Below are 24943 nucleotides of genomic sequence, written 5' to 3' on the forward strand. Positions count from 1 at the left end.
AAGGCGTTTACATGGAAGCTAAATATCAATCTACATTTATCGATTGCATAATGAGGACCTATTAACTTATTCACCGTGCTTATGAAAATTGCAGAATAAAAAAATAGATGTCATAGATATAACACAGAAAAATGACTCAAAAAATTATTATTTTAAGGAATCTACACATTGTTAATGAATCTCATAACGACACAATTCGTTAAAACGTGTAAAATAAATAATTAACCAAGCCCACTATGTACTTTTATTTTTCACCTATACTTGCTTAGTAAAATGCGAATTAGAGAGTAGACTTAGCATAAGATATACCTTGTTAGCGATTATTTTTAGAAATAAATCGACATGTATTAGATCTTTAACTAATTGCAATTATAGGTTTAATCTATCTTTAAAAACTCGTTATTAATGTTTTGCTATTTATAGAGAAAAATTATTAAAATGTTTTATTAATGGCAAGTTTAGTTCATAAACAATAACTATTTTTTTAATAATCGGTAAGAAATGGCACATACAATGTGCCATGTTCGATGAAAACGTAAACGGAATAGAAAGCGGCGTTTTTTTTTGTTTAGACACCGAGTTGAAGTTTAATCTACTCTGTGATAAGAGTTATGTAAAAAGGAGTAATTTATTTTACACGGTATTAATACTAAACTTAATATGGCTTTGCCAACCGACGTCGCGAGATCTTTTCATCTTTATGTGACTCATGTGGATGGAGAGGGTCACTTTTTAAGGATAAGTGGTCAATTAGATCAGGCATCTTCGTTGATGGTAGAGAGTTTATTTGAAGGCGCACGAGAAAACTTGGAGAAAGGAATAGGGGCAGTACCGCCAACAGCTTTACAAGAGGGTGTGATTTGTGCCGCGAAATATAAAGATGGGAAGTTTTACAGAGCTAAGATTATTAACACAACTAAACTCGCCACTGGTTTGGTTGGTGTACATTTCATCGACTATGGCAACAAAGATTTAATCTCATTGAGCACTATTCGATTTTTAGATAGATACGATCCAATGTTTTTGCAATTGCGTGGACAGTCCACAGACTACTATTTGTCGCGAGTGATGCATCCATCAGGAAGATGGGAAGAACCGCTACTACTGAAATTGCAAAGCCTACTGTGTTATGCTGAATATCCTGCAACTATCGAAGTGCAAACCCGTACGTTACCCATAATATCCATGCAGTTCAAAGGAAACGATCTTTCTTCACATCTTGTAACAAATAGATTCGGCATAGCACTCCCTATACCAAAACAAGAAGTGTTATTATTACAATATTTAGACAATCAGCAAGTTTCTAATTGGCAACCAACATTTATTAGTGAGTCATCATTCTCAGAACATGTTCCATTTCTTATAAATCAAAACTTTCCTAATCCAGCTTCAGCTATGCGATTGAGCCAAGGTATATCTCTGCCATTTAATGGGAGCAATTCACCCTCACCACCAATATCTCAAAGATTGACTAACAACAAAGTTACAAGAAACCCTGGGAATTTAAGACCACCTGTACGAAATCCACAAATTACTACACCCATGACCTCACCATTGCCAGGAACACCTCCAGCTATACTACCTTTAGTATCTAGTAAGCCCTCTTCGCCTAAGAAGTCTATCACATACAAAAGTCGTTTACTAGAAATCAACTCAAATCATAAAGTATTTGTCTCATTTGCTGAAGAAGGTCCTGAGCTCTTTGCAGTTCAGCTTGTAAGTGATGCAAAGAAACTGCAAGACATGATGGACGAAATAAACAGACGACCTCACAGAAGTCTTACAGAACCACCAATGATAGGTACTGTCTGTCTTGGCAGGATGTCTGGCGATCGAATAATATGCAGAGCAATTGTAATGAATTTATCTGGATCTCAATGTAAACTTTTTTTTGTTGATTTTGGTGATACAGAAATGGTCTCATATTATGATATATTTGATATACCAGAAGAGTTTGTAAAACCAAATGTTTTTGCATTAAGATTCTGCCTTTCGGGTGTTAAGAAATTAGAGAAAGGACCATATTTGAATGAGACTTTTAAGCAGCTAGTCAATGGTAAGGTGTTGACTTTAAAAGTAGTGGCTCCTGAGGGCCCCCCACTTATACAATATGGGGAGCTACTGTTGGACAACAAAAATGTGCTTGATTTGCTTTTGGCTAACATGAAGGATCAACTGCAATTTAGGTGGATGGAAATGCTTCCATTGGGAAGTCGAAAATCAGTTCTCGTTTCTTATGTAGATAGCTGCATAAAGTTCTTTGTGCAACTTTCTGATATGATTGAGGAATTAAATGCCGTTATGGAGGCTGTCAAAGTGCATTGTGAGAGCAGATCTTCTCCAGGAGAATTGCCAGTGGGTGCCGCTTGTTGTGCCAGATTTCCTGATGATGACAATTGGTATAGAGCAAGAGTGAGAGATACAAAGGGTAGCAAAGTTGTAGTGACTTATGTAGATTATGGTAATGAACAAGAGATTAACGTTTCTGACTTAAGGACCATTACTCCAGATCTGATTAAACTACCAGCGCAGGCATTGAAGTGTGCTTTAAAAGTAAGTAAAGGCTAGTGATATAATATAATAAATTAATTTTATATTGATAATAATTTAAAGGTCTTCAATAGAAAATGACAGTATATAAGGGTTTTTTGTGGCAATTTTTGGGAGGAGGACTATGTATTGCATGGGCAGCTGGCCCTGGGTTTTCTTCATCTTTCATAGTTAGAAGCACGGAATAATGGTTGGTGCTAATAGTCAAGTTAATTTGGTTAAACAACCTAAAGGGAACTGGAGTCTCTTAGATATTTGGACTCTTTACCACTGGTTGTTAGAGGTTACATCCACTTTGGTTATGTTACAGAAAATCTCCATAGGTATTTTATAGAAAGTTTTGTCAAGCCAAATGAAATTCCAGGAATCTGAAGTGCTTTTTATGTACCACATCTAGGAAATATATGATTTAATCTAAATATGATAATCTATAAATGACTTAATCTCCATCTACCTTCTTCACGGTTAAAGTTTCTGATCTATATGTGAATGTAGAGAAGATTGGGGAACCATAATTTTTTTTAAAAAGAATTTTTTTTATAGGGCTATGAAAACAAACCAGTGGAAACAAAAACATCTAACCAATTGGAGATGTTGGCATTAGAGAAAACCTTGATGGCACATATAGTTGGTGTATTATCCAGTGATACAATGTTGGTAACCTTAATTGATGACACAGTTACACCACCATTGGATGTGGCTAGAAGAATGAATCAACTTTCACAGCCCAGAAGTATTGAGGTAGGTTTAAATTTGTGTATAATTTGTAAAGTAATCAAAGATTAATACTTCCATGTTATCAATTAATGAAAAAAGAAAAAAAAACAGTTATATAGACATATTGAACAGTTTATTTTAGACAATTTTTTTATAAAATATATAACAATGCTTTTACAATAGGAAATATAATTAAAGGTAAGGAAATATTAGAATAAAGTTGGCTGAGTATTAATAACAAAATATTTCGATTACTGTTCTCTTAATTTGGTGTGAAATATTCTTAAATTATATTTACTGTAGTTGCATACATTATATATTTGTCTTAGTGTATTAAATGACATAAACAAAATTTTAGGTAATTATGTTGTAAAATAATTAAGGATTTAGAAAGTACACACTTTTATAATAAAAAACTGCTCTTTTGTTTATCTTAAAAGTGCAATGATATTAATCCCCAATAAAACAAGTTAAAGACAGTAGGGTAGTTCTCAAAAACATGTGTATTAGAGTCAAGTAATAAATTAATTAGACCTGTATGCTATTCTCACACTTACTTTATACTTTTTGTAAAAATACAGAATACCTAATAGTTATATACACGGTAAATACGTTCTTTAGAAAAGCGTGCAAAAAAATCGTTTAAAAATACGTGTCACATTTGGTAAATTTAAAGACATGACTCACAACTTTAAGAAACAGTAATATTTAAAAAAATATCAGGCAAGGATAATAATGATTATATCATAAGTACATAAGTATTTATTAAACGAAAACAATTCATTTTTATTTCAATGTCAAAGTACAAAATATAAAATGCCTGTTATTATGGCCATGTGGACACATAACACATTTGTTATGAACTGGAATAAAATCATGGGTTATGGTATTCTCAAAATTGTATTTTGTTGCTGTATAGATTTTTTTCTGTAAGCACTTAAAATTGTGCTAGAACAAAAAATTCGTGTAAAAGTGTGTTTATTCATATTGATGAACTGCACTATTTTAAAATCTCAAAAAAGGGTTGTATTTATTTAATTTTAGTATGTTATTAGGATATTATAGCAGTTGGCGTCTTTCTCCTTAAATTATTATAATAATATTCCGATTTGTGATATACTTAAGTGAATTTTTCAATAGTCTTCTACATTTTTAGAAACAATAAAATGTAATAGATTCTTATTACATACAGCAATAAATTAGGTAATGACAACTTAAAACCTTTTGACCTTATTTATGTTTGTTTATAAGATTATCTGCGGTATCCATTAGCAAATAGTTCACGAGGGCAATTGGATTAAATAAAATCCTGTCTAGTTCATTCTAGCTTAATAGAAAATTTTATTGTTAGTGTACTGGAAAAGTAACATTGAACATATGTTATTGATGAAGAAAATTTTCTTTTACTCTTATAGGCTTCATTGACCTTGCATTAAGAGATATCTACACATAAGATGATTGTACATGTAATTTATTTATGTATTCAATATTGACATAAAAATTATTTATCATTGTATTTGATTAACACAGTTTGTTTTTGTTGTATGTGCGTGTACATATTATTTATATTGAGATATTTTTAATAGGGTAAAATGACGACTCCGGTCCGCAGTGAGCCACCGGAGAGTTTCAGTTCACCAGAGAGTGTGTCTGATGACGGCAGGAAAAAGAATTACCGCCGCGAGAAGAGCTTCAAGGACGAACGTAAACCGCCAAAGGACACTAACGAGGATTTCGGTCCAAGAGGAGGCAGCTTTAGGGGCAGGTATTATAAATTTATTTTGTTTTATTTTAATTGTAATGTATTTTATTGTTTTGTACCGTTACCCTGCATTCATTTTAGGTAGCTGCAATGTATAAAAGCTATATCTATTCATGTAGGGTATCTACAATGTTGTTAATGTTTGTCGTTTTTAATTATTTCTATAAAATCTTTTTCCCATATCCCTTGATGTCGCCGGCGATATCAGGAAAGCACCTCGGTAATCCGCGATCGGTGTCCCTGTAGGACACTCACTCGTATATGTAGTACGTGAATAGCAGTTTTGTTCTCATCCAGGCATGTACTGCACATAGGGTTGTCCGTAACGCCTAAAGAAATGTTTTAAAAAACTACGACCAATTCAATTTCCAGCCACCAGTCCTATACCATAGTCCAGTAAAAATTACGCTTACGAGTTCCCTTCTGTTAATCCTTACCTACTCTTAAACTTATGACTTGTTTCTCTTATGATCTTTCTGTTTATTTGTTACTTTCGAAAACCGTACTCCTGGATTAAATTATAATAACAATATATATAATGAAAAGGCAATTTGTGTCTTCACAAATATAAAAAAAAAAAATGCAAAGATAGAATGACGGTATATGTATACACATTTGTTATTATGTATTATTTAAAAAATGTATCCACGACGACTTGCTACTCAAAAGAATAATAATGCAAATTCCGTCATACCATTATAATATTCAGTTATAAACTTACGCACATGCAAACACATTATTAATAAATAAATAAATATTAGTTGCGTTTGCGCAGAATTTTTATATGATTTATGTTTTTTTTTATTTGTGTAGTGTCAGCGCAGTAAATAACTAATCCAATTGAAAACGACATAACAGAATGACACATTGTAAATTTAAATAAATAACTTATTTCTAGCTCTCGTAATTCCCTGAAAATTGTATGCTTATAACAAAAAAAATCTTGTGATAGCATTTTTCACCACGTGAAGATAGAACTTTTCTTTGCTAGAGACTGACTAAATAGTTGATACGTAGCGTCGATATTTTCTACCTAACAGTGGTATGTAATCATCACCGTGTTCCGGTTTAAGGGAGCCGTAACAAGTGAAATAACAGGGTTAATAATACTTGCTAACGTATAATTTGTGAATTAAAATTAATTAGTTGCGTGTACGCGATGCACTTTCTATTGTAACCTCAGATATATATCTCCTATACACGTATCTCAATTAAGAAGAATATATCTCAATAGTATTAAACAAGAAGTCATCGTTAACTAAATAAAGGTTTATCACAACGTATAAGTATTTTCCCATGTGCCTGTTAATTATGTTTTTGTGCGTAATGTTGCTAATTTGAACGTCTGGGATTCTTCCTAGGGCTGCTAGGTCTTGAATGTAATAAAGACACGAAGTCGGAAGTAGAAGTGTGTATATTCAGCTTGGTTTCTGTTGATGTTGATGCTTCTAGCCCGGCTTTTACAGCTTCATCGGAACTGAAGGGCCCGTGAACTTATCTCGTGTGTATATTAATTCAAGCTTAATTCATATTTATAGAGATTTAAAATATACGAAAACAATGTTTGACCAATAATAATCGTCAGCCAATTACAAGTCGAAAAGTATTGTAATGTACGCTCTTTCGCCTGGTGTATTAGGAGGACCTTAAAGTAATGTCGCTTTCTTAAGTTAAATTTACACGACTATATTTTTAACAAGTTCTTATAATCAACAATACATTCACCTTCGTTATCAACAACCTTTTGCCATCTAGTATATAACGTCTTCTAAGTACGTAATAAGCTATCAAATGACAATCGAAGGTCGACATGCGCAGAAACGACATTACTCTCCGATCCCTCATATAAATGTATATTATTTCGGTGGAATTCCCATTTTCGATGCGCCGCAGACGATGACGTAACGTAACTCCTGTAAACGCAAGACTAGCTTTCTAAATATAATCACTACGCGCGTTTAATTAAACCGTCTTCCGATATGCGTATACAGTACACGTCAGTTTCTTCGGGCCGAGTCTAAATGAGTACCGTATGTATGCGAGTTTCACATAGCCGAAGTATACACTTGATATATTTTTAAATAGAACATCAAAAATCTTTATTTTTGGAAATACACTGCCGGTTTTAATACGGGCGTCACAGAGCAGCTTTAAGAAACGTGTACACATTTTCTTTGTTTTTGGGGAAATGCCTTCCAGTTTTTTCCCCTAATATACCCATATTGTGTTATGTCAGATTTGTACTCAAAATTATTCACACATCCGCAACTCTCTGGCGATGGCCGCTTACCTTTGTGGACTATTCTAATCCGTGGGTGAATATACTCCCCTTTTCCTAAGTAAAGCGTTCAGAAATCAGCGCGTCTTACTTCTTAATGAGTCCACCAAAAGAGCGCCACGGAATCACTCTCAATTTACGCAGAAGGCATTGAGTTCGGGCAAGAGACGTCTGGTTTTTATATATTTTTTGCTTACCTATGTGGACTATTCTAGTCCGTGGGTGAATATACTCCCCTTTTCCTAAGTAAAGCGTTCAGAAATCAGCGCATCTTACTTCTCAGTATGTCCACCAAAAGAGCGCCACGGAATCACTCTTAATTTACGCGAAAGGCATTGAGTTCGGGCAAGAGACGTCTGGTTTTTATATATTTTTTGCTTACCTATGTGGACTATTCTAGTCCGTGGGTGAATATACGCCCCTTTTCCTAAGTAAAGCGTTCAGAAATCAGCGCGTCTTACTTCTCAGTATGTCCACCAAAAGAGCGCCACGGAATCACTCTTAATTTACGCGAAAGGCATTGAGTTCGGGCAAGAGACGTCTGGTTTTTATATATTTTTTGCTTACCTATGTGGACTATTCTAGTCCGTGGGTGAATATACGCCCCTTTTCCTAAGTAAAGCGTTCAGAAATCAGCGCGTCTTACTTCTTAGTGAGTCCACCAAAAGAGCGCCACGGAATCACTCTCAATTTACGCAGAAGGCATTGAGTTCGGGCAAGAGACGTCTGGTTTTTATATATTTTTTATGTATGTAAATTTAACTGTATATTTATTTGTATATGTAATGCCGTGTAGTGTGTATTATTTTTTATACGTTAGTATATACACCCATAATTATAATTTTTTTCAATAGTATTCCTTCTTATTGTTTTCTTGAAAAGATCGCTCTTAGCAAAAATATAGTTATGACAGATGTTCAGCGTAAAAGGAAAGTAAGTCTTAGACGTAAGACATGATCTCGTTAGTGTAGTAATTTCATTAATAATTGCTCCACGACAAAAATAGGCGTTCCCACAAACCCACTATAGTATAAAAGTTCCAATACTTGATTTATTGATAGGTGGTGAAAAGTCGGTCAATTTTTGGCTAATTTTTATTAACAAAATAAATTAAGATGTTTTGGTCATATTTAAATGTGTTATATACCTCGTCTAGCCATAAATCTGTTACTGGCTGTTTACATACATTAATTTGAATTTCGAACATTAGCTTCTAAGATAAAAAAATAGACTTCTTTCCCGCCATTATTGCAATGTTTTTTGTTTAGAAATTATCGGATATTTTCTTGGTAACAGAACTTATGGCTAGACTATGTATTATATGTTTTAAATCCCTGGATCAGAAAGCCGCCTCAATTTTCTAAATTTTTTAAAATATAATTATACACTTGTATTTATTAAGCCTATGATAAAATATATCTCAAAATATAATTTCTCAATATTTAATACATGTGCTAACCATAAGAAATAAGATTCAATATAATAAATGTAATTCACTTATATTTTTATCATTCGCCACGAACCGCTCGTATTACCCGGAGATCTATTTAAATCATGAAGAATATTGAATTTCTGTAACAGGTTTGTTTTTATTGCTTTGAGAGTTGATATGTTTTATAATATAAACATATGTCTTTAACAGGACTACAAAATAGATGCTGTAGCAGTTTATTGCAATTAGATATGAAAAAGAAAGATAATCAGACTTAAATTCGTGCATAGATTTATAAATAGTGTCAAAGAATGTTTGCATGCTAAGGGTGAATACATTGTAAAAGACGTCTTGAAAGACAGCACATCTCAGGAATGATGAGTCTATTTTAAAGCTATTTTACAATGTCAACTAAACTAAGTTTTTTTCGCCAGATCTTCACGGGTTTAGGATATTTACCTTCTGAACAGTTAAAGGAATCACACTTTAACAAGAGGTTAAGTCTATCCAATGTTAAATAATTTTCTTATTTTGAATTCGAATGTATCGCCATCATATCAGCCTAAAAACGGCTACTACTGGACAATGGCCTCTCCTTTAGATTAACAATTAGTACAGGCTACAAGCAGTCTGCAGAAAGCATTTTTAAATGACTTTAACACGGTTATCTGTACACTTTGAACCTATGCTCTTATTGACTTGAGTTTATCTATTTAAAACAATCATGTCTAGTAAATGAATAAGAGGTATACATTCTTGCACCTTATGCATTGTATACCTTATCCAAAAATGAAGTTTTAAAAGTAATAAATGTCGTAATAATAATATAGTAGGTAAAAGCGTTTTTAAAATTCTTTGTACTTGTTTTGCCAGAAGTTATCGGTCTGTCGCATTCTGATTGAAGAAATAAATTATAATATGTCACATATATCATAGTGCTCTTTACACAGATGACTGGATTTAGGCGTAAAAGCTTTAAAACCGACAAACGAGACGTTATATATATATATATATATATATATATATATATGTATATATATATATATATATATATATATATGTATATATATATATATATATATATATATATAAACAAATCACCTTGTATATTAAGACTTTATATTTTTTGTAAATAAAATGTATTTATTATAATTATACAGTCATAATTTATTTATTGTAACATTTTAAAGCGAACAACACCGTTGTTAGATCTATTTTACTTCAAACACTTCTCGTATCGTTGCAAAAAAACAACAATATAACAGATTCGTGACTGCTGTGACCTTCGTCAGGGTTCTTTGAACTTTATACACGGCATTTTTAGTTGTTCCGCGATTTCTTACTCATAACATGTATAGGTATTTTCCTCCGATATTTATTATATAATAAATAAACTATTTACTTTGATGTACGTATACTGAGTGTGTATTAATGAAAGTGTTATTTTGTAGCAAGGAGCATAAAGAAGGCTTCGATAGGTCCGGACCGGGCCGCCATAGTGATAAATTTGGAGCTAAACCTGAACGAGGAGACCGGTTTGTTTGTTTTTATTATCTTACATTGAATTATATATAAACATGATACACGAACTATCGATCTATGCGAGTTCTATCTTTAAACATGTGACTAATCTTTTATATATAGAACGCCGACGTTGATTCATTGTCTATTCTATTCTTATATCTTCCATAGCGACAAAGATTTGTTATTTTATCGATATGTAATTGAATTTTGATAAACCTATTAGTGAATCCATGCTGTATATATACGTATATACAACATGATTCACTAATCGTTAAATATAGCTTGTTAAGCGAAGATAAAAATTTAGAATAAAACTCGTATATTGAATGTGTTCAATTTTCTTCGTTAAAAATATGGTTGCTTTATACACATGCCTCATTGCTAACGGTATAAAAACATTGGTTACGCAAAGTTAATCACGATTTCGTTTGTTTCATTATTCAGTAGCTTCATAATTCTTTAATCACAGAAGTAATTGGTTATGTGTGCAATTGCATATGATGTTTTAAAATAAGGGAAACCGGTTTGTTTGAGGCGTTTTAGACTTCAGTACTTTTGTTATCAAATTTGGTCCGCAAATATGTTATTACGATTTTCTAGAATATGTATGAAACTATTGATTTTTGTGTCGCTCAGACTAGCAATAGGCTATTCTCATATTAGGATATATGGGTATTTATTTTTTGATAAGAGTTATAATTTTGATTTTTGAAAGAATTACATAAAATTTAGGCAAAAATGATACCCGGCCGGTGACACGAAATAAATTTACAGTAAAATTTCCAGTCAAAACAATGTGTTAAGAGAATTTCAATGAAAACGATGTACAGAATCTGGGAATATCTCGATATTAATACTGCATTCATTCGCTAATTCCCACATTCGTGGTATTACTGTGAACCAAATACAAATCTTCTACGATGAATCCAAAAAGATTTTATTGGAGCACATTGATATTATATTAATCTTTTAAAGTATTTCTCTAGTCTTCCTCTACAAACTTTTATATCGGATGTATTGTGTAATTACTATAAAGATTCTTTTTAATTTTTATTCATTTGCCTGTGTTTATAATGCAATGTGATACGCCGTAAAAAACATGCATCCAGAAGTTTCTCATGAACAATAACTGAGAGAAGTTATTTTTTAAATGATTCTAATTTACGTCAATGTTTCTCATTTCAAGAAATCAGATATCTGTTTCGAATTGAATTGAAATATTACAAACAGAACACAAATCTGTTACCACGTCAGTTTTTTTCGTCCATCTTCTGATGGACTTTTATAAGTAACAGTGAAATTAGTTATTTAATACACATTGTTTAGCGACCATGACCGCCATATCGAATTCTCGAAGATGATATACTTTTACAGTTCCGACTCTCGAGAACCTTAGAGCCCCTAGAAGCAATCTGCTTTACACGCTGTAAGCCTTGCCCACTGCCACTTCAACTTACCAAGTGGCAGTTGCTATGCCGGTTTCTTTTTTTGTATAGGTATCTCTAGATTATACCTTATGAGGTGCCAAATAACGTACTTTCATTTATCAGACGGGGAGGTGGCAGGACAAGAGAGAATCATGTGATAACTCCTCCAGCGCAACCGCCCACTGATGACAATTGGGAAGAAACTTCTGGTCAACCATCCTATCAGTCGCCGCCATCAGCACGACAAAATAATAGGGATCATCAAAGGTACGTGGACACCTAAAATTATAATTTATTTAATATGTTATTTTAAATAATTAAAAATTTAAAATTTGGATTGATGGCCTGTAAAAATAACAGACTTCGTATCGTTTTAAGTTATAGATCTGTTGCGGGTAAATATAAATAAATAAACATTACAGAGTGATCACATTATTTATTGATTTTACTATTTGACATTTCAAGGCTAGTGATCGAAATCGGATTATATTCTCATAGTACTTCTTTATAGTGCAAGATATTTATGATTGATTACATCTCTTTTTTTTATTATCTTTGACGTCAAATGTTTGTCAGATGGAGACAGTTGTTTTAATTTACTCTGTGGACTGTACGGGGAAACAAGAGTTGAGTTGTTTTAAATTTAAAAAAAAAAGGCGTCCACAAGTATAGAGCTGAGTGACATTTTTAACTTCCTTTTTTAATATGTGGGTGAGATGAGGGTAGTATGAAAAAAAGTCCTTTCTAATAACATGAATACGTGCGCAGAAGAAAACCTAAATCGGAACAGGAGAAATCCGGTTCGAAGGCGGGCGGTAAAGGGAAAGATTCCGGGGTCGGAAAGCGATTGAAGCAAGCCGCTGAAGCGGCGTCCATGGAGGCCCAGGGCGGTGTCCGAGCGTCCGTGCAGGATCGTCTGCGACGGTACCCACACAATAACTCGCTGTTGCATTCCCCATGTACACTAACACCCATTTATCTGCACTCTTGTTATTTCGTTCACTCGCTTCTTGTTCACTTTTAGCACAGATATAAAATTTAAATAGGCTTGGCGATTTGAATATGTTTTGGCTGGTCATTTTTTGTTCATGGCCATTGTCATAAAAAGTCGTGAAAGTCGCTTATGTTGACACAGAGCTGTTGATATGTATGTGTATTTAAATACAATCATATGTTTCTTCTATAGCGATATTTGCGATTCACCCTTCACCTTATTGTAACGTAAGAATATTTTTCTGTAAGTACGTGATTATTATAGTTTTATGTCACATTTCACGCTTTCGCTAACGGTTAAGGTCGTGCCAAAATTAAAATTCAGTATTTAATGTCAATTATTGACGTGAGTTGAACTGAAAGTACAGCGTCAGCTACCAATTACCGCCATGTGCCGGACGCAGTACTGTATTCACCACCAATGAGTGATTCGATCTTAAGTGAAGGTCACTGTCAGTCACTAATTACTGACGTTAATTGAATGAAGAGTACGTTTTCAGCTGTTAATAACCGAATCGAGCAGAACGAAAAGCTCTACGTCGTTCACCAATTGCCGAGACGGGTAGAACGGAAAGTTAAATGTCAGTCATTAGTGACTGACATTTCGCTTAGTTTCAAAAGACTTGTAAACCATCTATTTTCAGCCAAAATCGAAGTGTGTAAAGAGCTTTTAAAAATTCTTGATTAAGCTTCCCCGTTTATGTTTCCGAAACATTATTCTATAATAACAAAATTAAACAATAATTTTATTATCATCTAATTTTCCTTCTGCCTTCTAATTGCTTGACTCTTAAGAAATAATGACAATCAATAATAGACTATAGATAAATTATCATGATAAATAATAGCTTTTTATTTAGCATATTAGTTACTCTATAGGGTATATTTTTTTAAATAGGTTTCTATTTGAAACTTTTTGATTTTCAATTCATAATACATATCGTATTTTTGTAATTTATTTGATCGATTTTTTTTATTTTGTCGTCGATTCATTCGAATATATAGTTAAAATCGATTCTTTTTATAATGAAGGTACAAAAAAAATGGATTGTATTAGTATTCAAACCAAGGAATATCTACTAGCGTGTGGAATAAAATGGTTGAGCATTAATAGTGGCGTGTTATTCGTACCGATTTCTTCGCCCCATTTGCTGTGCTCACGCTTGGTTGAGTTTAATAATTAGGGTTGTCAGTATTGTTGAATATAGTTTTCCTTTTCATACTATCTCATACTTACATCATTTCACGAATAAACTGCTTCATTTTGTACCATTCCGCGCTTAAACATTTTCCTTAACTAGCAAGTGAAATACATATTTACTACATAAGAGCTGTAAATATTTTTTTAGATTAATTCTGGAATATCTGAATTTCTTTTATGTATTTTAATTATATGTGGGTGATAAGCAAAAATTAGAGTACAACTACTTATTTACCCAAAGTTAGCTTTGATTAAATATTGAGACTACTTTTGTATTGAAAAGTTTCAGAGTTTAAATGTGCGAGTGAGACAAATATGCCGTTCCTCCTCATTCGCCCATTTCTGTCAATCTGTTTATGTGTAGAAATATTTAGGCCGCCTACATAATATCTTAGCTATATCTTCTATAAATATGCCATACCGTTAGAAGTGCATCAAATGCTCTAATGAATTTGCAATTTTCTTATTATACAGTTCGATTGCATGTTAATTTATGCATATATCATAGCTAATAGACTTTATGCTACCATTCTTTTTTTTTTTCTTAACTACTCACATCGGCTAGAGATATGCTTTAATTTCCGTAATGAATATTAATAATTTATTACACTTAATTATTCTTTTCATGATATTATTCCATTTAAGTATCGAGGAGTTTTGAATTAGTAATTTAAAAGTCTCAATAATATTAACAAGAAATAGCACAGCTTAATGTGGTCTGTTATATCACAATGGAAATTGTCTTGTTGGAGGACCTTTAATTAATGAGTTAAATCAAATCATCACGTAACATTTTCATATGAAAATATATTTCATTCATTTATTTTACGTATGTTTATTTAAAAGTTATAGATATTAATTTATCTTGCATTAAATATCATAAACCGAATGTAGTCATTTTGGTTTTACGTATTACTTTTAATATAAACAATAAACAATTTTTGGATTTTGTTATATACATTGTAGCTTTTAATTTATATTTATTAAAAATTTTACAATTTTGTTAAAAGGTCTATGTTACTCGTTATGTTCAATTGAAATCGTAAAATGAGTCACGGTGTAACTTTCACTTATGCACTTTTTAAGTGAAAGCGTTACCAATTCGCTTTCGAATGCCATTCAGCTGTAAACTCTATTAATTTTTTTTATGTACGTTTGCAGTGATAACAAAAATCAAAACGAATTCGAAGGTAAAGAAAGCAGACCACGGGAAAACAGGCGAGACAACCGTGGGGATAGACGGGACAACTGGGGAGATAAGAAAGAGAATTGGAACCAAAGAAGAGAGTTCAGAGACAATAGAGCTGATAGAGGTGAACGAACTAGAAGCAATTTCACTCCCCGAGATCGCGCTGAGAAATCAGATCGATATGGATCCGACAGCGATAGAAAATCGGATAAGAGTTTCCGTTCCCAGGATAGTCGGGACCGCGCTGGACGTGCTCCTCCATACAAAAGCAGAAGCAAATTCACTCAAGTGCAATACAAAGAGCTACCCGACCCTGTACCCCTCGACACGCCGTACACAGAACCTACAATAGAACCTAATGCCCAACACGAAGTTTCAGTCACATGGATCATATCGCCCGAGAACTTTTTCACGCAAATCCTATCTTCCCAGCCAAAGTTTCTTGAAATGATGCATTCGATACCCGACCTCTATAAAGGCGTGAAGTCGTACACAGGCATCGTGCCAGTGGGAGCATCAGTTCTGGCTCGGTATCCTGCTGATGGTGTCCTGTACCGGGCGACGGTTGTCTCCGTCCAGCCTTTCTCTAAGTTCATAGTCCGATACGTGGATTTTGGTAATAAACAGTTGGTAGATGCGAAAGATATCTGGCAGTTGGATAGGCAGCTGTTAGAGTTGCCGAAGATGGCGGTTCACTGCGCTCTCGTTGGAGTTTCGCCGAAGGATGGGGAGTGGAAAGCGGATCCTGAAATCGATTTGTGCTTCAACGCGCCGCGGTATCAGTGCGTGTTCCAGGACTGTGTAGATGGGCAGTACAAGGTGTCGCTCTGGAATAACGGAGTAGGGGTCGCTGATACGTTGGTTGAGAAGCAGCTGGCGGTGTTGTCCGAGCATCAGTCGTCTGTTACTTTAAAGGGTAACTATGCTTATACCCTCCTAAAACATGTTCATAAATACCTTTCTCTATATATCATAAAATTGTAGGCAAATTTCTAAATTATTTTGTAATCAATTTGCGAAGTTCATATATTAAGGTGATAAAACAGTTTACGACGTTGCATCGTTAAATTCTACGTCAAACAACGTAAAAACCTGACATCGGAACGTGCAACAACTTTCGGCATGGCACTCGATGTCACTTCTTAATTTGACTATCATTACAAAGTTAAAAAATTAATGTATACTTTTTTTTGTTAATACGAGTATAGTAAGAACGTCTATTAAGTCATTTCTCTGGTTTCTTTTAGAAGTCGACGCCTTATGGGGCTGTTACAGTTTCATCGTTCACAAGGCTTATAAAAATATGATTTATTCATATTATCATCCAAACAGAATTATTTACAGTGACCACTTGTGTGAAAAGAATACCAGAAGAGTCAAATTTAATAGAAGCTAGAATCAGATTAAACTCCCATATAATGGCATGGTTCAATATAAAGCTACGAGAGTTCCAACCGCGACTTGATAAAGCACAGGACAAGCTCTGTCGGGATTTTTTGCCCTTAATGCAATAGAAGCAATTCATCCCCAAGATTTTTAATTTCAATTAAAAAATCTGAACTTTTTAAATTTATTGCAAAATAGATATTACGTATAAAACGAAGTAGTTACATATTTCACTTATTAATTCATCTCTGCAGTTGTTATGTATATAAATAAAGTTACTCTCTTAACCCTTTTAATGTCAAATACATTAATATAAGCTAAAAATGCCAGTAAAAAGTGCATTTTTACAGATAACTTATATGTACAAGAAAAATATTAATTATTTCCGTTTTCAACATTCTCTTCAGAAGATTTTATACTATGGTAATAAAAACTCAAAAAGTAAATACTACCGGTTTATTTACAAGAAAATTATTAAAAAGTATATTGAAAATGAATAAGGTTTATTCACAAACGTGTTTCCGTGCGCAAAAACCATGCAGACCTTTTTTACACATTTGCGCGCAAAAAAAGGCGTCTGTCAAAAGAAGCGCTATCGTGGCTCTAGAATTTTTAGGCACTGAAAAGGTTAGAATCATGTTCAAACAATGTATAGGAAAAAATATTTCCTATTTTATAAAAGCTTTTGTGTTCAACAAAATTTTATATTTGAACTATTTTTTCTAAAGTTGATATAAAGAAATATTTTAACATATTTAGATATAAACATTTGAATTAAAAAAAATTAAAAGCAATTGTAATTATTTTTCGCAGACGAAGCAATCGACCTCACGATAATCGTAGGACAGCAGATCCTTTGCCGAGTGACTCACGTAGAATCCTTCGAGAAGTTCTACATCCAGCTGGACCTGGATAAAGCGGCGTTGGTGGAGAGCGCCATTGCTAATTTTGACACTAAAAAAGTGAGTTCTAATAATAAATAAATCAGTAACAGTATATTTTGCAATCAATCATTACTTAGTTAAATGAGGGTACTTTGTTATATTATTTTCGTGTATGTATTATTCTAGCTAACACCTCTGGGAGTCGACAGTCTCGCGGAAGGCATCCATTGCACTGTGAGAAACGAAGGGAAGATATATCGCGCGGTACTCAACGACGTATCCGATAAAAATAATATACAGGCCGCGTTGCCCGATTACGGTCACACTATTACAACGTCTTTAGAAAATGTGAGTAAATATTATAGATTTTTTTAGAACCTTTTCATCCAATTGGCACTCGGGTGGACGCGAGTGTATCCCGTACTACTTCAGATGAGTAATTATTCGGGCTACGTCGATGACCTGAGTTCCTCTGAGAGATGCTAAACGCGTTGTGAGACCGTCTCGCGCTGGGTACACCGACGACATATTGAAGGTCGCGGGAAGTAGCTTGATGTGGGCAGAGCCAGACCGGTCATTGTCATGATCTTTGGGAAAGGCCTGGCAATGGAAATCTATAGGGCTTCTACAAACATTACGCTCAATTTTCTTGGTCACTATGAACAAAGCTAAATGAATGAATGAACACAAAAATTTCGTAGAAATGAGATTTTTTCTTTCTTATCTTCATTTGATGCAAACGGGTTAATTGAGCTATCAAATGCATATCAGACACTAAATCTAAACTTTTAATACCACTGGATATGTGTGGTTTATAAAAAACTATACCCTGTTCATTCTATAATATAAAAAAATAATATCTCTTATTGCAGCTCATGATACTACCCACGGAGCTCAGTGTTTACTACTACCAATCGTTACAGTGTTGTCTTAATAATTACACAAACGAATCAAAAACTCTTATTCAATTCGATGATTTAAAAACTCTTCTCACTGGAAATAAATTCATCATCTATGTCAACAATGTTGAAGGAATAAGGTATGTACTTGTTTATAGCAGACAAAAACCAAAAAAAAAATAGTATAATATGAAAAAAATATAAATAATGATATAGGCGCGAAATGTTTACGGTGCAAAATCGTATAAGGATAGATTTAAAATAAGAATACAAAAAACTATTTTTGTTTTAAATTTTTTTTATCTTTAAGTTGAATAGTTCACTGTATATATTGTTAAAGCCATTTACATATACAGTGCCATATATATTGGTGTCAATTTTAATGAAAATTTGAAATCTACAAATTATAGGTAGTGGCTTACTCCACAAAAATAATTAAACATATCTATGTGACTATGTGCAACACAGGTTGGTAAAGGTACATGTAGATATAATTCATGTCAATAATTAATATTGTAAAATTTTATATGAATTCTATGCAGTATGTAATAATATTTCTATTACCATGACAATCGAATTTTTGCTTTTCTGATTTTATTTATTTTTTTCTGTGGTCGTCAGCCAATTTTGGTTTAACGTTGAATTATGGATATATAGATAGTATGTTCATGAAACAAATTAAAAAAATTTTACATTTGTCATAATATTTTAAAATGAAGTTTTATTTTTAGTTTAATATTACTTTTACATGATATTGTCGAGTTATATTGTTATTACAGAGTCAAGGCTCCATTTTCTGTGACATAAAATAATTCTCTAAAATATAATAAGACATTAACCAAATTAACGCTTTTGTGTTCTCTCGAGTACATTAATTTTTTATTGTAGTCTGGTGACTACACTGTACGATCGCGTCACTGGTCAAAAGGTGGCAATATTTGAACCGGACGACGGCGCCTACGACGAAGTGGTGCCTCTATGTACGAGGGCAGTCTTCAATTACAACTTCGGCATGGCCTGCATCTCGCATTTGGAGAATTTGAACGAATTCTACTTGCAAAAGTCCTCTGATACTGCCACATTAGCTGCTCTCTTAATGGAATTAAATAACTTTTATGAAAAAGGTATGTCACTCATACACGATTAAGGTTTATTCTGGTTTAGCCTTTATACATTGGCATAGATTAATAAAGCATGTTTTCTTAAATAATTTTGCTTTAAATATTTTTATATTCATTACGTATCAACCGCATTGCCACATTATATCACAGAGGTGGCCAACCAACATGCATGACACTCCGAGCTATTTTTCATAATTTGATTATTTTTTTTTGCGTAATAGAACATATAATAATTTATGCATTTTTTTACTGAAATTATATTTTAAATTTTTACCCCTTTGATTCTTAAATTCTGAACTTCTTCTAGATCTTTATAATTAGATACAAATTAAAAAAAAAAAAAAAAACAGAAAAAATAAAAGATAACAATTAAATTGGACAGTGTTGTAAAATCGTTAAGGTTTTAAAATACACCTCATGTCAGAAATAGGTATATCTTGTATATATATAGACTCCGGATGAGCTGGAGGAAAATGATAAGGCTAAATAAATTTAACAATTTTTATACAAAAATTCAAAACATTATTTACACAGAAAAAAATATATTAAATTTTGAGATTAATTTCAAAGTTAAGTTATAATTTTAAAAGATGTCTTTGACACTTTTGGAAGAAATAGTGTTAAAAAAAATTAAACAAGAGTACAACATATGCATACGGAATTTATTGAAAATTAATCCTATTTATTTTCTCTTTAAAAATCTTTAAAATTTGGTGAGTAATTACTTGTTCAAATAAAAGTTATAATTGAAAAAATAATAATTTAAAAAAATATTCAAAAACAAGCACAATCGAGAGCCGAAATAATCCTTCAAAGAGCGGCTTGTGGCTCGCTAGAGACAAGTTGGCGCCTCCTGTTACATCACTATAAAATTTTTTGTATATCCGCTTTAGCATAAAGTATTACAATATTATCTCATTTATGTAATCATAAAATAATAATAAATTAAATATGATTTTTGTTAGTTAAATTTTATTTTGTTACAAATTCCAGATACTCCAGAACCGCTAAAGGTATTCGAAGCGGAAGTCCTGTGTGCAGCCAAGTCAAGTGATGGGAACTGGTACCGAGGAAGCATAATTAGCACCGATGAGCACAACGCAAAAGTACAGTTTTGTGACTATGGTAAAATTGAAACATTGCCCAAGGCAGATCTGAAGAAACTTGATTCAAGATTCTTCGAACCTTGCGCTATGGCGCTTGTAGCTAGCCTCGGCCTTGTAGCTCTACAGGATGATACTCTGAAGAAATTAACCGATTGGACGGCTAACAAAGAAGTGCAAGTTACGCTAGCGTTCGGCGACGACGGCTGGCTCGCGAGCTTGCATTTAGACGGTGTCGACCTGTCAATGAAATTAGTCAACGAAAAGTTGGCCACGCCGCAAATAATCTCAACTGAGGAACCTAAAGTTGAAGCACCCCCCGAAGAGCCCATTTCACTACCCGACGGTTGTACTCAGGTCTACATAAGCCATATAGACACGCCTGGACACTTCTGGTTGCAAATGGTAGATAAAATCGATAAAATAGATCAACTGCAAGCTGAACTCCAAGAAAATGCTGACAGTTATGATGACGTTACGAACCGAGAAATGGGGACGTTATGTGTCGCTAAATATCTAGCTGACGATCATTGGTATCGAGCCGAAATCTTAGATGCCGATTCAGATATTACAACTGTTCGTTTCATCGACTTTGGTAACACGGATGTCTTAGATGCTCAGCCAGGTTTGATAAAGGAAATGCCTTCCGACATGAAGAACATTGAACGGTTTGCAATAAAATCCAGTGTAAACGCTATACCAACTGGCACAGGTCAGTGGTCCGAACCAGCTTCTGAGTACTTCACGCAACTCGTGGGAGATCTATCCACTCCCGTCGATGTACTCATTGTGCTTAAAGACATAATGACTTATGTAGACATTTTTGTCAATGGCCAAAACCTTACTGATAAATTGGTATTAGAAGGACATGCCACTAGATCAGAGGAAACCGAATGTGGTGATTTGCCTTTTTGCTTCGCTAGTCATGTGAATTCGCCCTCAGAGTTTTGGATCCAGTTAGAAGCAGCTACTCCTGAGTTACAAGCTATGGAGATTGCTATGGTTGACGCCGAAAACTTCCCAGAGCTAACCGAAAGAGAGGAAGGAGTCATTTGTGCAGCCAAATACCCAGAAGACGGTTCTTGGTACAGAGCCCAAGTCATTGTAGACGGATCTGAAGGTACTGAAGTTCTTTTTATGGATTATGGTAACGCTTCGATCGCAAATGAACTACGTAGTTTACCTGACGAATTGAAGGTAAAACCAGCTTTGTCCAGGAAATGTGCCCTACAAAAACCCCGTGACATCAAGTCTTGGTCGCGTAAATCAGAAATTAAATTCAACGAACTCGCGGCAGAGGGAGCCACTATTTTTAATGTTCAATTTATAGCCGCCGGTGATATTTCTATAGTAGAACTTTACTTAGAAGGTAAATCAGTTACAGAGGAACTAGTAGGGCTGTGTGACGAACATCCCATGACTGAACGACCAACGCCCGTCGGTCAAGATTTGCATGCCAGTGGTAGAATATGTCATGTGAGTTCATTAGAAGAATTTTATGTGCAACTCAGCGAATTCGCCTCAATATTGGATAAAATAACAAAGGAGTTGGACAATAGTGAACAATTTGAACAAGCTACTGATCTAAAAGTTGGTTCTCTTTGTGCCACGCTTTGGACAGAAGACGGAAAATGGTACAGAGCTAGAATATTAGAATCTTGTGATGTGGGTTTTCATGTGCAGTTTATAGATTTTGGGAAAAAAGCAAAATGCGATATCTTTAAACAACTTCCTGAAAGTCTAGAGGTTGTTGAACCTCTTGCCAAGTGCTGTAGACTTACTGGATTTAATAATTCAATTGTTTCCAATGAGAATGCAAAAGCAAAACTTGAGGAATTAGCTGCGGATAATGCGACAACATTCCAAATAGAGTTCTTAGATAGTTTAAAGGAACCAACTCTTGTTAAATTGTTATTAGATGGCATAGATATTTATTCAACCATTTTCTCTGATAGTATTACGAAAATGACAAAAAATGAACAGTTAGAAGAGGCTACTAGCGATGTAATAGAAGAAGACCAAATAGTAAGTGAAGAAGAAACAAAAGTCGAAGATGAAAAAAGTCTGACTCAAGTTGATGAGAACACGAGCCAAATTACATCTAATGAGATCAAAATAGAACAAGATTCAAGTGAAATTATTAAAGATACTGTTAGTGTTAACAAAAATATGTTAGATGCTGAACCCGACATCGACAATGTAAATAAACCTGAAATTATACAAGAAGAAACAACAGCCACAGCTATCAAAGATAACGATAATATTCTAGAAAATTCTAGTGAAACTCTAAAGTCATCTAATGATGATGGATCTCATGATAATTCTATGGATACTGAAGAATCTCTTAAACTTTCTCCAGTGAAGCAGCTTGAAGACAGTGAAAACCAACCAGAGAAAAAAGAAACGACTGAGAATGTAAAATAGCTTAAAAACAAATATTTTTATAATATTAATGTTTCGTAATTTACATTTTCTCTTGCAAAGCAATTCTACTTTGTGATAGAAAATAACTTCTGTACACCTACTCTTGATTTATATAAGCATTAAGGTGCTCAGATGGATGTAATGACTGAATAACATATGGTATGTGATATTGTAGGTTACACTATTCTTGACAGAAATTTGATTTATATTTTGACTTTAGTTTTACTATTGTTAAATATGTCTTTTGCCTTTTGTTGGTCATTAAATGATATATGGAGTATATTATTTTATATCCCTATAAAAAGAATAAATAATGTAAAGTCGTTGATACAAAATTTTCTCTATTTTTTTTTTGTTGCTTTGGGCGTTTTAAATTTTATTGTCAGTATTAATTTTAACAAGAATTATATCAATTATAATTGGTCTGAAATGAGTACTGGTTTCCCAAATACTCATCGTTTTGTTTAAGTAACATTGCAATTTTGTAAACTTATTTTACATTCCCCCTCTAAGGCAAGTTATATTTTTTATTACAAAATTCCCAGTTAGTCCAGAAATATTTTAAGACGAACGCTTTTAAAACCGATTTTAGCTTATTAAAAATTAAGTCCTGCAAAGTGAACAAAATGTTACTAATTTTCTCGATCGTTGATCACATTCTTATAACAGTTATGTTTGCATATTGTTTATTTGTTTTGAAATAAAAATACATTTTGTATAAAGATTTATGCTATTTTCATTTTAGTCAATTACACACACATATAATTAACTTACCTTTTTCCCTGTTATATTTGTTCCTACCCATTATCTTCAAGAGGATGAGCTGGATGTCATTTATCTATGCAGGTACAGTATCCGGCGATAAATATTGCACATCGAACTTGGGAAAGAACTACGCACGCTACCTGTGTGACGTTTTGTCAGTCGTTCAAGTGCAATAGAGTGCAGTTGGATCCAGTTCAAAATATATATTAAGAGTTGTTAACACCCCCAAATTTAAATAATTTAAAGTTGTATGTACTATGGCATCTTCAGGAAAAAGAGAGGAACCTTTGCGAGGTCAGTCCCGCAAAATTATCTACAATGTTTGTAAATACTTTGTAACCGAGGCAGGCAGATTTAATGGAAATAAGATGAAAATATAAGGTTTATTTTAAGAAGATTCAAGAGCTAATTGCAAATGCCACTGGAATTTCAAGAAGAATTTTGAACAACATATTAAACGAAGTCAGTACAGAAACACATCCGATTGAAATTAAGTTCAGCGCGCCAAAAAAAAGAGACACCAAAAAAGCAATTTCGTTTGGATATGGACGATTTTGATTATGACATTGTTCGAAGAATGATTTATATGATTTTCACTTACGATTTAATGAACTGCCAACAATAAAATCATTAAAAGCTAAATTAAAAGACGTTGAGAAAATATTTCACGAGATGGGATTTCGGTTCACTAAAATGGAAGACAATGGAAAAGCACGAATGGAATACTTCGATAAAATACGCAAATTTCGCGAAATAGGAAAAAATATCGTCTACATGGATGAGTCTTACATACGTACATCCCACACTAAACGGAAATCTTGTAGTGATGACAAGAAAAAAGTTATAAAAAAGCCAATTTCACAAGTTCAACGTTTGATATGGCTTTGTACCCGGTGCCTTTTTAATGTATAAATCCACGGACACTACAGATGACTATCACAATGAAATGAATAACGATAATTACGAGAAATGGCTAGTTAACCAATTAATCCACAAATATACCCAGTGATTCTGTTTTAGTTATCGACAACGCACCTTATCATAACAAATATATTGAAAAACCCCTAACTCAAACACCATTAAACAGGAAATGATCAACTGATTAAACGGACACGAAATTCCATTTGATCCAAAATTCCAAAATTAACAAAAACCCATATTTATGCTATTATATGTCAGGACAAGAGAGGTATACAGAGTTTTTCGTGGGTACTTGCCAAACACGGGCACATTGTGCGATTGCCACTCTATCATCAGGATTTTAGTCCAATTGAAAATATATGGTCTC

The 24943-nt window shown here is 33.5% G+C and overlaps 1 protein-coding gene across 2 annotated transcripts; it reads left to right on the forward strand.

Moving 5' to 3' along the window:
* Positions 1-543: 543 nt before the first annotated feature.
* Positions 544-23535, forward strand: LOC137919114 (maternal protein tudor-like). 2 transcript variants are annotated; one of them, XM_068762068.1, is made up of 12 exons: positions 544-2553; positions 3094-3291; positions 4854-5032; positions 10191-10274; positions 11814-11957; positions 12459-12614; positions 15046-15989; positions 17273-17421; positions 17530-17691; positions 18216-18382; positions 19131-19366; positions 20357-23535. In XM_068762068.1, the coding sequence occupies exons 1-12, from the start codon at positions 661-663 to the stop codon at positions 22888-22890; spliced, it is 6846 nt and encodes a 2281-aa protein (XP_068618169.1). In that variant the 5' UTR covers positions 544-660; the 3' UTR covers positions 22891-23535. The 2 variants fall into 2 exon arrangements, with proteins under 2 accessions (XP_068618169.1, XP_068618170.1); XM_068762069.1 differs by lacking the exon at positions 12459-12614.
* Positions 23536-24943: the final 1408 nt, after the last annotated feature.

Source organism: Battus philenor, unplaced genomic scaffold (genome assembly GCF_028537555.1).
Source record: "Battus philenor isolate CCGP_79_NKW_IND1 unplaced genomic scaffold, ilBatPhil1.0.hap1 SCAF_16, whole genome shotgun sequence".
NCBI lineage: Eukaryota > Metazoa > Arthropoda > Insecta > Lepidoptera > Papilionidae > Battus > Battus philenor.